The sequence below is a fragment of the Thunnus thynnus genome, chromosome 16, assembly GCF_963924715.1.
Source record: "Thunnus thynnus chromosome 16, fThuThy2.1, whole genome shotgun sequence".
NCBI lineage: Eukaryota > Metazoa > Chordata > Actinopteri > Scombriformes > Scombridae > Thunnus > Thunnus thynnus.
The window spans coordinates 9462938-9479220 of record NC_089532.1 but is presented as its reverse complement, the minus strand read 5'-3'; the positions used below and the strand labels follow the sequence as shown (position 1 = coordinate 9479220).

The following is a 16283-nucleotide window of genomic DNA, read 5'->3' as shown; positions in this document are numbered from 1 at the left end:
TTTTGTGGTAAAATCATATTATATACAATTATTATTCAAAGCAGATTATTTTATATGTCTTAAAACATGTCTGGATGGGCTCTTTAATGTCTCCAACCTATAAAGTAAAGTCTGGTTCTGTATGAAGCTATGTAGGGCAACAGAGCTCAAAGAAATCTTCACAAGACTGTGTTTACATCCTGAGGGAAAACCCAAACCAGCCTTAATGCAATATCCTGAGCAGCTCCTGCACATAAGGGGGGGCCCTGACTCCTGGAGAAATTTGATCCTGCATTGGGCCCTTTAAAGGAATATGGGATGAGTCTGTTGAATGGAGCTGAGAGTGAGTGAGTCCCACTAAACTCTGCGCTCCAGAGAAAGCGAAGGACAGCAACGGGACGGAGCGACACAAGGCGTTAAAACGCCGAAAAGAAATGAATGAGTGAAGAGTGAAAAGCGAAGAGAAAGTCGATGGAATGAGGAAGAAGTTATGAGCCGATTTGCGACGAATTACCGGGGAAGGTGTCCGTGAGCGGAGAAAGCCGACTGAGGTTTGGGGGGGGGGAGAGAGACAACAAAGTCACAAGGTAAAGTAGAAGTGAAGGACTCCGCTATAGAAGCACCGCTTTACCTTTTTGCTCCCACCAAATCACGCACTGATTTTAACGCACATGCACAAAGGATAAATATAACCAAGACGCGGGAGGCTGTTTGGGATAAAAGACGCAGCTGCAGCTGTGTATTTTGAGAGATGTCTGATGCCTGGTTGAACCTTTTTTTTTTTCTGCTGACGGACGGTTTTATGGTCGCTACTATTCTACTAAGCAGTGCGCTTCTGGCACACCTGTTCCTTGTGGCCTTTTTTGGACAAAATCTTGGCCCCTGCTTGCCCTTGGAGTAGATATAATAACATTTATTGAAGCTATATTACTTCACATATATGTGAAGTAAGACAAAAAAAAAGTTTAATTATGTTTTCATGACTTTACAGGAATGTGTGTGAGCGTTTATGTCTGCCTGCTGGATTTAAGATTACACACATGCACAGTTATTCATCATTTTCTGCATCTGGAGAAATCATGATGCTCCATACTGTACATCAATCTGACCCATTCAGCAGCTGCCAAAGCTGTTATTTCACACCCTCTCAAAAGCTGATATTTGAACAGAAGATATATATTATGTCCCACACTTTACGGTTAAGGTTGTCTCTGGCTATAAGTCACGCCACATTCAGAGACAAAAGCCTTTCTTCATGCCCTGCAGTGCTGTCAGAGAGTCAAAAGTGTGTGTGCAGGACAGGAGAGCTGCAGAGGTTGATGTTTACACCTCAGCACAGAGGAATGTCAGGGCCTGTGTTTAAGTCTGAGGCTGATAATGAGTGTGGTCAGTTTTGCTGAGGCCTGTCATTAACCTGCGCTGGGAGAGAGCTGCAGGTTTGCTTGCTGCACAAAGGTAGGAGGATGTAGAGGGGGCGGGGGGGGAAGACGGAAGGAGGGGGGAGAAAGGGGGGAGGGTGGGAAAGGTGCTGCAGGAGGAGAGGAAAGAAGCGCAGGAGGATGGAAGGAGGAGGAGAGGTGAGGCATAGAGAAAGAGGAGGGGGAGTGAGACAAGATAAGATGATAAATGAAAGGAGGATAACTTTAAAATGACTTTTAAAAGTAGGCTGAAGACTTCCATTGCCCTCTGTGGTGTTTTAAATCAGTTAAACTTCCCCTTTTGAATGTGACTTATTACAAGATAACAATAAAAACTAGGGCAAATGCTGTTATTTATAAAGTTTTAAAACATTCTCCTTATTTATCCAATAACATTAACCTTTCTGTTTTCCAAGAATATGGTCAAAGGTTAAGAAATGTGTAGCTGCAATGGATATTTTCTCACTTTTATTTATAGGAATACGTCCTCGCTGTAGTTGTAAAATGCGACCAAAATAGTGAGGAGCTAATTTAAACAAGTGTGAGGCCTATATTTGACCGGATGGGAGTCGACAGAGGTCCCCTTTGTTAAACATATAGGGGCCGCCGAGGAGAAGATAAGGCAATATTTAACGCACCCATACTTGACTCCTCGTGCTCTCAGATAATTTGTCTTTGTCTCCTTTTGTACACACAGAGATCTGCCACACTGACACGACTCTGCAGCGACTGACCCAGATTTACACACATGCTCCCGTGCTGTCTGATGGGAGTCATTTTTATTTAAGGGGGGGAGATGCCAGAATGTGGGGAAGCCAAGTTGGATCTCGGCAGAGACAACAACAGCGGGGATTTGAAATGTCTGGTGGGGATGATATCACTGAACCACCTAATCACTTACATCACCACAGCTGCATGCTCAGCAGTGTGTCGGTAGTGTGTGTACGTGTGTCTGTTTCCAATCTGTTTCTGTGTGGATCTCCATCTGGGTCTGTCTCCACTCTGGTAAGCAAGCGCTGAAGAGTTACGACTGGTCGGGGAGTGTGTGTTTGAATATGTGGTGATTAAGGAGGTTCTAGTCAATGGAAGGACTGACTTGAGACTTGAACATGTGCTCCTTCCGTCCTCCACAGAGAAGCACACACCTTCAACCCCTTTACTGAGCGAGGAATGGCAAAGATGCAGACAGAAACATCACACGCCATGACGTGCAAACAATTTCAACACAATATGTGATAGCTTTCACATTTTGAATAAAAACTCTCCTTGCTGGATATCAAATCTCACTCATTCTGAGGAATAATACAGTATAACTGTCAGTGTATTCAATGAAAACCAGTTGTCGGCGATGGCAGCCATAGAAACTATCCGGCTGGGATCACTGCGGTGGCGTTTCCATTCATTTGTCCACCCCAGTGTTTGCTCTGGCCGCGGCTGCGTGCAAGTTCTTTCAGCTAGATTGAAGTACAGAAGCTCGCAGGGCCTTCCTGTCTGTCTGCAGCCAGGAGAGAGGACTCACCATACTGGGTCTTAGCTCCCCCATGCACCTTCCTGCCCTCTCTGGGTGGCCCAAGTGTTACCAAACATGGCTCTACCATGCAGCTTGTTTTTGTTGTCTTGACTCTCCCTTCCCCCCCTTCCTCCCACCTGAAAGTTTCCAGCATTGGCATATGCCAGACACCAGAGAAGATATTGCAGAAGAGAATAGTATTTATCATATTGTATATAACAGTAAACTCAGTGGAAAAGCGTCCTCTGCGATTCTATAAACCGTGCCACAATGGAGGGTTATGTCCATGCGAGAGGAGAAAATGACTCCTGTTTAAATCTCTCTTTTAAGCATTGGGCTACATTACTCCTACGCACACAGTGTAAAATGACCTCATTCTTGACAGGCTAGTATTGTGGGGTTGATTTTATCCGTGTGCACTCTGATGCAGTGAGCTGAGAGGAGAGTTGGCCTTTCGTAACCTCTGGTTGCCTTCCTTCCTCATCCTGCTCAGTAGAAAGTTTGCAGATTTTTCAGCCAGTGTTCCTGGCACCGGTTGGCATGAGCTGTAACACCCCCCACCCCCCCCTCCATGTCACACAAGCTAGGAGTGCTAAATGAATTGTTCCGGTGAGAATTAGCATGGTGGCGCTGAGAGTGTTTAACCAGCAAATGGCTTGTTTGCACCCAGCTGTTTTAGCTCCTGGAGGAGGGCTTGGCCTCGTCTGTCCTGGCTTGCCACAGTGTTTCCCAGCAGAGCTTATTCAAACCGACTGATTTCTCCTTTTCCTCACGCCAGCGTCCTTCTTTACTTGACCTTCATACCCTCAACTCTGCCCCGGAGAAAAAGGGAGACGGCGGTAGCTAGACCTTGACTGGCCAGCCTGGGTGCAGCGGTCAGCTAGCGAAACCTCCACATGCATGACTTCTGTAATTTGTTTGCTAGGCCTGTATTTATGAGCATGCTAATTGTAGGGAGCGCTATAGTGCAGTTATAGTTAGTGGACTTTGAACGTCTGGTGTTCTGCTGACGGTGTCTGGCTACACTTTGAGTCTGTCTGAATACTGCCTTTCTAACCCTTAAACTTCATTTGGTTTCATTTTTACTTCATCTGCGTTCATGCAGATGCAAACCTCCGCACAAAGTCTCACACATCTCCACAGCATCACTGAACTCTCGTGAGTTGAAACCCCAAAGCTGATCGTTATGGCTACTTTTATCTCAAGATAATACGACTTTTATTGAGTTCAGACAGTAGGGCCTTAACCTTTGTGAATGAGAATCTGTCCAGAGAAAAATAGCCACTAGTCAATCCTCCTCAGGTAAAAATAACTTCAGCGCCCCAGTTTCCCACATTCAGCTCTCGGCCCATTCATTCTCACACATTCTTTCCTCCTTTCTTTGCCTAGGCGAGCTGACGGCCCCCCTCTCTAGCTGTGATGGGACTGTCATGCAGAAAGACACTATTGTGCCGTGCAGGATCTCGTTTCACTCCTGCCTTGTAATTAAGAAGGGATTGGATGGTGAGGGAGAGGTGGGTGAGGAGGGGAGGGGAGTGGAGGAGGGGAGACCAGGGGATTGGGTTAGTAGGTAATTTGGTTAAAAAGCAGAGTGCTGACCTGCTTTGTAGCTGGCAGGCCTGGGAGCCGGCACGCATGAACCCAACTCCCCCACTGACACAGAGCCTCCCTACTGAGGTTTTGTTCAGTGTGTGTGGGCATGTGGAGAGACTGCGGACGAAAAGGAAAGAAAGATTTGAGCTCCAGTGATCCCTCTGAGCCGTGTGTTTGTTTCTGCGCACATGTATGTGAATTAAGTATTTGCAGAGCATGTTTCTTTGTGGTGATGTGTCACAGAACAACACAGAAAGTGAGAGGAAGCTTTCATTAAACTCATGTCATTGTGGACTCATAGTGTTTGCTTTACTCACATTTCCTCAGTGAATCATGGGAAGTGCGGTGAGCGTGGAGCATTTTAGAGGTTAAATCACTTTTTTCTCCTCTTATGCTGTAAATGAAAACAGAAGCTGGACTGCTTGAGGAAATACCATCACAGGATTATTTGTGTATCCTGTCCGGGGTGATATTTGTCATTTACTGCCTTATTATTGTGAACAGAAGACAATAATTCAAGTTAAATATGAAGTATCACTTAGGACATGGATATTATTTACATAGTAGCTGATACCTGACAGCAAACTCAAATCAGACAAACCATACAAGCGTGCGGTGCTGAGAAGCCTTGTGTTTTCTGTCTTTCAGTCCAGTCTGAGTCCAGAGGCAGAGATCTGAATCGTTGCCATGGCTGACGTGCTGGAGAGCGGTGGGGCAGGAGCCGTTGGAGCAGCCAGCGTGGATTGGCAGAAACGCTGCATCGCTCTGGAGATGCAGCTGCTGAGGTTCAGGCTCCAAGCAGGGAAAATCCGAGAGCTGCTGGCAGAGAAGGTATGAGAGAAAGGCATCATGGGTAGTAAAACAAGCAGAATTTTTCTGATAAGAGTTTTAGTCTTCTGATGAGAGGTTCGTTTGTAGTCAAACCTGCATTAAAGGTGCAGAATTAAGTGGCATCTAGCAGTGAGGTTGCAGATTGCGACAAACTGAATATCCGCCTCCCTCCTCCCCTTCCAAGCATGTAGGAAAACCTACAGTGGCTGTGAAACTCATGAAAAATGCTAAAGGTCCTATATAGAGCCAGTGTTTGGTTTGTCTATTTTGGGCTAGGAAACATGGCGGTGCAACATGGCGGCCTCCATGGAAGAGGATCCACTCCCTATGTAGATATAAAGGTCTCATTCTAAGGTAACGAAAACACAATGATTCTTATTTTCACGTGATTATACACTAATTAAAACACACGCTTATGAATGTTATATTCCATATCTGCCAAGTCCGTTCCAATAGATGCCACTAAATTCTACAAACTGCACCTTTAACTGTTCCTTTTGGTTAATTGGAGGCAGCGGAAAAGTCTGAAATAAGCAACCTGTTAGCAAACAGTTGCTTATTAACACATCCAGCCTTATTTTGGAGTCATGTTTCTGGCCACCTGGTAGATGTAAATCCAATATTGACTCTCCTTTTAGCTCTGTTTTGACAGCTCCTTAAGGGAAATATTGGGATCTTTAGCAGCTAAATGGTCCACTATGTTCACCAGCTAGTCGCTCACTTTGTCTGCAGTGTTGTGTTGGGTAGGTAGTGTACAGTAGGGGTTATCTGCTGCCTGTGTCTGGAAGTTGTAGCCAGTAAACCCAAAACAATGATCTGAAAGATGCTTGAGAAGAGTTTAATCTATTGTTAATATAAAAATAGTGATAATAGCAGCTTTTAAGAATGACTTTTGCCATCTCCTGTAACTCGTTAGGATTGCAACAATCCTAGCAGAACAGTCCAGATGTCTTTTTCCTGAGAAACTACCTTCAGCTCCTCCGGGGGTATTCCGCAACATTCCCAAGCCAGATGGGAAGTGTGGTTTGTCCAAGGTGTACTGAGTCCAGTTTGCTGAGTTTCTCACAACCTGCCAGCTTCTATGCAGAAAAACGTAATCCTTTGACTTACTACAAAGAGCTTGAGACTGTAGCTGAGAGTCAGATCACATATTGACCTGTAAATTGACAGCTTTCTCTCACTCACACACTCTGAAATCAATACCTCTAACCTTGAAGTGCCCTAAAGGCAGGAAATGAAAGCCGCAGGTTTATCATAAAACATAACTAAAGAGGTTCAGAGTAGAGCTGGAATGGTTAGTTGACTGATTGACTAGTTGAGAGAAAATTTACTAACATTTTGAGTCTTTTTAAAAGAAAAAATCCCCAAATTCTCTTGTCCCAGCTTCTGAAATGTGATTATTTTCTGCTTTTCCTCTGTGATAATAGACTGAATATCTTTAGGTTGTGGACTATTGGTACAAATAAAACATTTTAAATTGGATCTTGGGCTTTGGGAAACAGTGATTGATATTAATCAATTAATGAAAATAATTGTTTATGCAGCTTTAGTTCAGATTCTCTTTTTTATAAGGGCAGATGTAGAAAGTGAATTGAATTTTCACCTTGCATGTTTGGCTTAAATTTGACCACTGGACCATTTGGCAGTCTGAATTGATTCACCCCAAACAACCAACGAACCAGCTGCACAGACATTAGCTAAGTAAGCTAGTTAGCAACAGACCCTGTGTGTGTGTTTGTGTTGCAGTTTAGCTCTTGACTGTTTCAGTCCAGTTGCTCTCCTTTTAATGAAGTTCAAAAATCTCCGGAATAAGTGAATTTTTGCACGAATGTATGTTGTTCTGCTTGCTTTGTTCAGCTGAAGGTACAGCGTGCATCACATGACTGAACTGATGATTGACCTGACACTAATGTTGTATGAATAGTGGAATATGTAGTGATTGTGTGGCTGTTTTTTACCAGTGTGAGAAACATGTCATGCCTCAAGTTTAAATGAAGTAAGACACGCTTAATCGTCTTCTTGTGATGTGATGGTGTTTTTATGTGTTTTTATGCATGAGGAAACAATTAAAGCATGTGAATCAGCTGAAATCCAGCAGGGGTGGATGACTGTATGTTTATGTGTGTGCGTAAAGACAGATGAGATTACTCAACTGATTTAGTAAACATTTGGTCCACTCATTCTGTGTCATCAGAGGTTGGCGACAGTTTCAGCCAAAACGAATATTTAACATTTAACTCATCGCCGCTGGTGCTTCCCCCTGAAGTTGAGAAAAATAACCGCCAGCCGCCGGCCAAAAGCTTGTAAAGTTGTGGCTGTTGTAAACCCCGAGTCCGACTACCAGACACTTTGGAAAGTAATCAACTGTCATCGAGAGATTCGGTTCTGTCCTGAAGATTTGTTGGTAGAAGAGTGGAAGTGTTTGGATTAGAGGAAGACGGAGTGATCTGAGTAGCATAAAATCTGTTTTCCTGTCTTGACTTTTCTACAGCTTTCATTTGGTTTCTTTGTAGCTTTACAAGCCACAGGTCTTTAAAGAACCAAATAGCTCGGGGCTACTTTTGTTTGGAGTGTCACAGTGGTTCACTTTCTGCATCATCTAATGCTGAAGAGCTAGAGAGTGGTTCATTCAGTCAGTCAGCAGGATGTTTACAGTCCAAACATAACCCGGTGGCTGATAAGAGCAGGACGACTCCCTGCTGTGTCCTCTGTCAGGTTCTGTCAGACCTCCAGCTCCACTCTGAGATCCCATGCAGCACAAAAAACACACAAACACACGCTCTAACGTTTATAACTGTGAGAAACAGAAAGAAAGTCATTACTCCAATAACCTTGGAGGGAGATATACACCAGCCAAAGAGAAGTTTTACAACCTGGCAACCTAAAAGTTCTTTTTAGCTCATTACTGATCCATAAAAGATGAATAAATTACTTATTCAAGGATAAGGTTGGTGATATATATGTTAGTGTTTCTTGTCTGCGGTGCTGTCAACAAATCCTATAAAAATACCAAAAACAAACAATAAATTTATCCTACTAACAAGTATTACACGTGTAGCCAAAGCCTGATTGAGCTTATGCCTCTGTGCCATTTTATTCAAAACCAATGAGCCATGTGCCTTCATTATGATGAACATGAGCACTGTAGTTTATTTTGAGTCAATATCACGTGTACCATTTTGGTGCTGTAAATACTCACTAGCGTGCCAAATGTGTATTAGCGTGCAGCTGAAAGTAGACCAAATGGCCCAAATAATTCTTTGTACTCCTGTTAGAGTACAATTTTCTCCTCTTTACTCCTCTTTTTTTTAAAAAGGAAACTTTGTGATCCATTTTTAAAAGAATAGTTTAAGATCAATACCACCGCTTTCATGTCTGTAAGCTAAATATGAAGCTAGAGCCAAGAGGCTATTAGCTTAGCTTAGCACAAAGACTTGAAGCTGGGAGGAAAAAGGGAGCCTGGCTTCATCCAAAGTTCAACAATACACCCACCAGACCTTCTAAAGCTGTTTTATCATGTTTCCTTAATCCTTACATAAACAGAAATGTAAAAACAGCAATTTGTGGTTTTTCGGGGAGGTAACTTCAGCTTTTTCTTGGCGAACAACAGCCGGGAGCAGTGACTTCACAGAGTCTTGGCATTACAATGAGGGGCGCTACACAGAACTAATCAAGAGAGCTAAGGTAATCAATTCCAGCTCCGGCTGAGCACTGAAAGCACAGACATGAAAAGTGGCATCAATTTTCTCATCTAACTCTTGAAAGAAAGTGACTAAGTGTATTTCCCAAAGTGTCAAACTGTTCCTTTAATGACCTACATCTTCAGTAGGTCTTTTCATCAGATTTGTTGACATTGGGAACAAAACAGTAGAACAGATGCTCCTTATTCTTTAATCATTACGAAGGCCGTGAGTTGCAACTCGCTTCGACTTTTTAGAAAGTGTTACTCATACGAATTGTTCGTTTCAGCCATGATGCCAAGAATAGAAAGGAGTTCAACCTTTCTGAAAATGGACTAATTACTCTCCTTCCCTTTTTCTCTCCCATAAAAACACATGTTAATACGTAGCATACACAGTATTTATTGTTAATTGTTCTTTTTGGCCATGTTGCCGAGAATACAATCCCTTTTTTTTAAAAACAGGCTAATTAATCTCTCCCTTTTTCTTTCTCTCCTTCCCTTATAAACACACACACATATATACACTCTGACACACACACATAAATACACACAGCGCGGTTTAAGTGGAGGCCCGTGCTGCTGAGTGTGTTTTTCTGAGTTTTTTTTTTGGGATGGGGTGGTGGTGGGGTGGGGGGGGGGTGGGGTGCTGAGTGACTACGATTCCGTCATGTTATTGCTGTTTGGAAAGACTGCTTTCACGCTCTTCATCTCCTCTCTTGCCAAGTTGGGAGTGTTTTACGCATTGACCCACTTTGGTATGGAAAAACATGAGAAAAAAAAAAAAAAAAAAAGTTGACGTGGTTGCCTGTGACATGGCATTTATCTCCAGAGGCTGACTGCGAGTGAGAGAGAAAGAGAGAGAGAGAGAGAGAGAGAGATGCCCCATTTGCTTCGTGAGGAGTTTAACAGGACGATTACAGCAGCCTGTTTAAGGATTTGTTTGAGTTTTTACTGATTTGGGAAAGTGCAGTTGACAGCTGTCAGCGGGTGGCCTACAAAAACTGGAACTTCTCCACAGACAATAAGAAAGTTTGGAAGGATGACTCATAAGCCATGTTTTCTGGTGCTGAAGTGGCTGTACTTTTAAATATGAAAAACTAATTTGAGGATTTAAGTCAAACAACAAACAAATCAGTCTGCATTTGAACTGCTGAAGGCTTTTTACGGCTGCTGACAACACAAATTTGCAGTGGTGAAGGAGATGTTCAGAGTTATAGTTATATTAGTAAGTAAAAGAGGCAATATCATATCACACTGTTGAAATACCCCATTATAACTAAGCCATACATTGAAAGTGGTACTCAAGTAAACATATTATGTGTATAATATATGTTCAATTTGTTTCATGTTTCATTTTTAACTTTGTTGTATACTGTTTGGAAGTATTTTAATGAAGCATTACTTTATGTAAGCTCATTATATTTTAATGTAACCAGCAACTATTGCTGTCAAATAAATGTGGTGAAGCAAAAAGTACAATATTACCCTCTGAAATATTGTGGAATGGAAGCATAAAGTGGTATGAAGTACTCAAGTAAAGTACAAATGTGTGGTTAAGTATAGTATTTGAGTAAATATACTTTGTTATACTTTGTCAGTGTAGTACTTTATTGGACTGAATAAAACAGGCAACGTTTTGGAAACTACCAGGTCACAAAATGATGACATCATACTGACATCATAACTCAACAGATCAAACAAAAAAAAGTATAAATGAACACTAAATTTACTAAACATTATCAAAAAATTATAAGATATGACGAGACAAAAATCTAAGACATATTAACTATAAAGTACATATGATTCATTTAAGTATATAAATAATCTTAGTAAACATCAGTAAAATGAGGTAATATACACACTGACCAGGAAAACAGTGGTAAAAGGAGGAACATTCCCTCCTCAAAATGTAAGAAATACAACCACTGTCTTTAGAGTCACAGCTGACCGACCTCATGACAATACTGGACAGGATTTCTACAAATCAAAACATCCAAAATCCACTAAAAAACCGACCAAAACCTTTCAAGAGGAAAAGTTAACAACAACAGTTTGACAAAGACAGAACATTAAGGAAATAAATCCATGAAGTTTGGCTTTAGTGTTTCACATTTATTTGGGTCCCAGAATATAAGAGTAACGTATACAGACAGAGGAATTTTTAAATTGGATGGTATTCCTACTTCAAGGTTTCCTTTCATTACGACTTGGCTAATCTAATACTGGACAAATTACATTAATCTCCTTCACACGCCTCACGTGGCTCGAGGAGCAAAACGCTGCGATTTGACTCAGGCCAGTGGTATCAGTCAGCGAGGAAGACTGCAGAGAGGTTACCAGGTTCACAGTTGTGTGTATAAACATTTATTTTCACTAGAGGATTTGTTTAATAGTTCATCTGCCTCAGTCTGTTCATGCAGAGGTTGGTCAGCTTTTTTTGTGGCCTCTGTTTAACTCTGTGAGTTTGAGGGATATTAGTAAGACAGAGATATCTGTTGCTTTTTTTTTTCCAACAACCACTTCATAAGGACTCTCACTGATTCACTCTTGTATCTATTTAATCATTAATGTGAATTTAATATAAAATCCCTAGGGCATTATGTTCATCGGAGGTTACTCAGAGTACACAGTATTCCAGATAAAGTACTGGTGATTTTAGTCTCCATTTTACTCTCTACCAGTGTTTTACTTCTCTTCCCTTCATCTGTTCAGTCTCCCTCTCCTCTTTTGACCAGGGTTTTTTTTTTTTTTTAAGATTTAATGATTGAGCCGGAGTCATCAGCTGTGTACAAGGGTTAATGATTAAAGGTTGAGAGGCAGGTGAACACTCAGTGAACAGATATTTCACAGTTGTCTCCTTCTCTGCCTTCTTTACTGTTCCGAGTAATGCCCTTCGTGACCGGTGTTGCCATTATGTGGAGCCAAGAACCTGCAAAGATCAATTTCATGATCTTCAGACCATGTGGTGAAGATTAGGGCTACAACTAACAATTCTTTTCATTATTCAATAATCTGCGGATTATTTCCTTGATTAATCAATGAATGCAATGTCAGAAAATAGTGCAGATGCTTGTTATAATTTCCCACAGCTAGTGGAGATGTATTCAGACGTCTTGTTTTGTTCAACCAACAAGTCCAAAACCCAAAGATATTCAGTTTACTGTCTCATATGATAAAGAGGAGCAGCAAATCTTCACCTTTTGGAAAGTTGAAATAAGTGAATTTTTACTTGAAAAGTTAAGAAGTTGCAAGGCTTACATTATTTATAAGTGGAGTGTTGACCTGCTGCAGCCACAAAGATCATATGATGTGTGTATATGATGTATAGAAATATAGAGGAAGAGTGAGAGAAATGCTGACAGACTTAAATAATCAGGGAAAACCTTTGATATTTTGAAGTATGGGTTTAAAGCATCTGAACTAAAATCTTTGTCAGCTTGTTTCTGGCATTAAGAGTAAACTGATAATTAGCTGTGACGGATCTGTTTGCTGTTTCTTGCCTGCTCCCGTCTTATCTTCACCTCTGGATTCCACACTAAAGCAGAGGCGGCTGATGCTCGGCCTCCACAACACAGCATTCTGCAAAACTCTATGTTTTTCAGATCATGACATCTCTCTGTCATGATCTGTTTTGATAGTTTGGGCATACATTGAAGGTTAAGGCCTGTGATATTCTACAGTTTTCTTATCTCTCTATATAAAGCAAGGAATCTCTGTCTGTCTGTCTGCATGTATGTATGTAAGTTTGTCCTTCGCATATCTAGAGAACCGTTCATCTGATCTACGTCATACCTGGCGGGTTGATTGCTGGGGAAACAGGGAAGTGCAATGTCAATGTGTGACATTGTTTGGATGAGTGGTTCTCGAGAAATATATAAAAAATACCTCATAAATAACGTTGGCAATGTAGTTTAGCTGTAGTAGAAAGAAATACTCAGACAGGAGTAAATAATGCATTTGTTGGGGACTATTTTCAGCGATGGATTTGATGCGTTAGTGTGTGTTTATGGCACTGGGAGAGTGTATGTGGGATTGACACATAAGCTGCAGTGCCCATGTTCATAGTAGTGACGCAGCATGTCACTCAGTGCCATGATGTGGCTCACTGATGTGTTTTTAATGCTTTTTTGGATGACAATGGAAATCTATGGCATAAAAAATAAGCTATGGCTTTTGCTACACAGGTAATGCGTGTTAGTAGAATCAGTTCATCGGTTGGTTGGTTTTAGTCTTTTCATGGTATTTGTTGACAGTAAGAAAAGTCCAGAATGTCACCACACTTCACAAACTGCTAAGCTTTTTGAAACATGACCCACATCCCCATCAATTTTCAGCCTTCTCAGCAGCAGTAGCAACTAGTCTGGGGCACTGTGGCCTGACAGATGCTGGATAGCAGACATACAGTAGTTGTCTCACGCCTTCTCAGCGCCTCAGGCCTCAACAGTTGTAAACAGACACAGAGACAGACAGAGAGAGACCGACACAAGCCTAGACAGTCTGTATTATCCAAAAGCCTAAAGGTTTCACCCTCCAGTCACCTGAGGACTGTGGATATATTGTGATGAAGAAGAACTAATTTAAAAAATAGAAATTACGCAATTAGAAAATACTTTATATAACCACATATTGAGTCAGCTGTAACCTGAACAACATGTTGTGGTTGACAATAGCAAAAAGTAATGAATATGTAAAAGTAATGGATAAACAGTTGAAATAGATAGCTAAAAGTATTGGGAAAAGAAAAGAAGTGAAACATCCACAGATGTTTGGTGACACATGTATAAAAATACTTTTTTGACAGAAAAAGTTCAATTACTTTGTTAAAAAATCTTCAAAATCTCTAGAGTCTATGAGTAAGAAAATATGTTTATTTTCAAAGCTTAACTTCTGGACTCAAGATGTCTCCTATCTCACTGTGAAGTCCATTCTCAGTGTATGTGTGCAGGAGGCTAGTTGTGATGTCACAAATCATGCTCATATGTACATGTCTTAAACTCAGATTTTAAGGTGAGCATATAGAAATTTTCCACCTTCAGCAGATTAATGTTAAAACAGGCTTCTAGTGTCTAAACTCTGCACATACATCATTCTGCACAGTCAAACATCCAGCTGAAGTAACAATAAGAAAAACACATTTTTTTTAGTGGAGCGGGGCCTTTAAAATAGCTAAAAGTATTGCATAGATGGTTGAAACATCGAGCTACTGCCACTTATAATACAAATGCAAACTTGACAAAACCAATCTAAACACTGACAGTTTAATTTTTATCAAAAAATGTTTTATAATCAACAGAAAATTGTTTGGAACATGACAGGTGGTGTTGATGAGGGAGGAGTTCATCTGATGGGGCCGTCGGGGTACGTCTTTAAAAAAAAGTTGAGAACCACTAGTATACATTTAATGGTTTTCCTCTTTCTATCCAGCCGCCATGAAATACTCTTAATCAAGTCGCTTAAATCCTACTCGCAATGCGAAGGCTGTTCTCTTTATAAACCTTGTTGAGTCCTAATATCACTGCAGTCTTTCTTTGGAAGTCTGCAGAGTGTAGTACTCTTTACTTTAATAAAGTTAATTTATGACTGTAGTTCCAGTTCCTTGCATATACACCCTCTCTAGCCAGACTTCTGTGTTGGCCTCACACTCGGAGCTCCCATAATCCCATGACTCAGTGTCTAACTATCTCCTGACCTCTAACCTATCCTCAAACAAGATGTGTGAGCTTTTGAGGCTCTCTGATGGCTTCCTCTGATGACTACTTCTCACATCTGTCCAACATTATGACTCCTGAGGTACTTTATATTCACCTAAAGTGCTCCCTGCCTGCTGCTAATTTTGTTTCTTGAATGGAGGACAAGTACTGTTTGCTCCTCTTTGGCTCAAGCTCAGCTAAACCTTTGACTCATGACAGCAGCTTTTGACCTTGAGTTGAGGAGTCATCCAACCACTAACCATCAACTTCCGCCCACGCCTCTCCTGCAGTCGCGCTCTGGTTTTCTTGAGTGGTAATCTGGCTGCGAGAAAGCATTCAAATGTTGTGAGTGGTGGATTCTGGGAATCAGGGAGCCTTTATGGAGGTGACGAGAAGGCAGAGAGAAAGACAAAAGGGAAGGAGAACAAAGATGACGGGAGGAATTCAAATGCATCTCTCAAGCAGAGTGAATCCATTAGTATGTTTGTTCTCCTTTCAGCTGGGTCACTGAACTCAGAAGAAAGGGTGTCCTGTGTTGAACTTGTGTGTGTGTGTGCGAGCGTTTGGGGGCTGAGAGAGAGAGAGAGAGTACTTGCAGATGTGTGCATACTTGCAGGGTGGACAGTGTTGGCCTTTGAAAGCAAAGCATGAGCGTGCATGCTTTTTGCACAAAAGGTGACGCAAGCTTGTGCACACGCATGGTAGCATTCTTCTACCACACTGTTGTTTGACCAGCAGCAGCAGCGTGAAAGATTGTCAGCTTCTGCTGAGGGCCTTTCTGCTTGGTCCCATGCCTAAAGTTTCTTAAAGTTGCATAAAGATTATCCTCGTTATGCTGCTCTCTCCCTTGTATTTCTTTTAATTGGCTCATGTTTGACCCTCCTCCCTCCTGGTGGAATTCATATTGCCTTGCCTTTTCCTTTCCTCAACCACTTTCACCATTGCATTACTGATTCAGCAAGATTTTCTTGATTAGGAATGCTTTCAAGTCTGTTGGTTTGTTGAAGCGTCCCACCACATCACTCTTTTAAATGTCTTCGTTATGACAGTAGTGATTCTGCAGGATTAAGCGCGTCTACATGCATCTGGAGGTGTGCGTGGGCAGAGGTCTGGCTTGGTGGTCTATCTGTCTGGTAGGGCCTTTTGTGGCAGGTTACGGGGTGTTTCTTTCCAGAACCTGTAGTTCAAACTGTAGGCGTTTATTTTTTCTTCTTTATAGTCGCCTTCCACTCAAAAATATGCTTTTCTTCTTGTTCCTGCAGTTGTAGATGTTTGAGCTTCACTGCACAGAATGATGTTATTCTGCTATTATGGAGAGGGAGGGAGTCCATCTCCACCTTTAAGGAGTCACTGAGATCTCAGGATTTTCCCGTGACCGACCCTAACCCCACCACCCATGTTAGAAACCATGGTAACCTCTTTTGTCTCTATCCCAGATGCAGGAGCTAGAGCAGAGGGTGACAGAGGCCGACCAGCGGGCTGAGAGTGCTGAGAAACAGGTAGAGGTGCAGTTTTCATCCTTATTTTGTCCACAGTTTGTGAAATATTAAAAGATTAGACTGCTTTTTTACAACTTTGCA

The 16283-nt window shown here is 41.7% G+C and overlaps 1 protein-coding gene across 1 annotated transcript in view; it reads left to right on the top strand.

The window, feature by feature from the left end:
• Positions 1 to 302: 302 nt before the first annotated feature.
• Positions 303 to 16283, top strand: part of plekhh1 (pleckstrin homology domain containing, family H (with MyTH4 domain) member 1) — a 37450-nt gene continuing 21469 nt past the window's right edge. The window contains exons 1-3 of the mRNA XM_067614125.1: positions 303 to 566; positions 5149 to 5331; positions 16140 to 16202. Of these exons, the coding sequence (XP_067470226.1) occupies positions 5188 to 5331; positions 16140 to 16202 (207 nt within the window). The 5' untranslated portion in view covers positions 303 to 566; positions 5149 to 5187. The remainder of the gene's footprint in view (positions 567 to 5148; positions 5332 to 16139; positions 16203 to 16283) is intronic.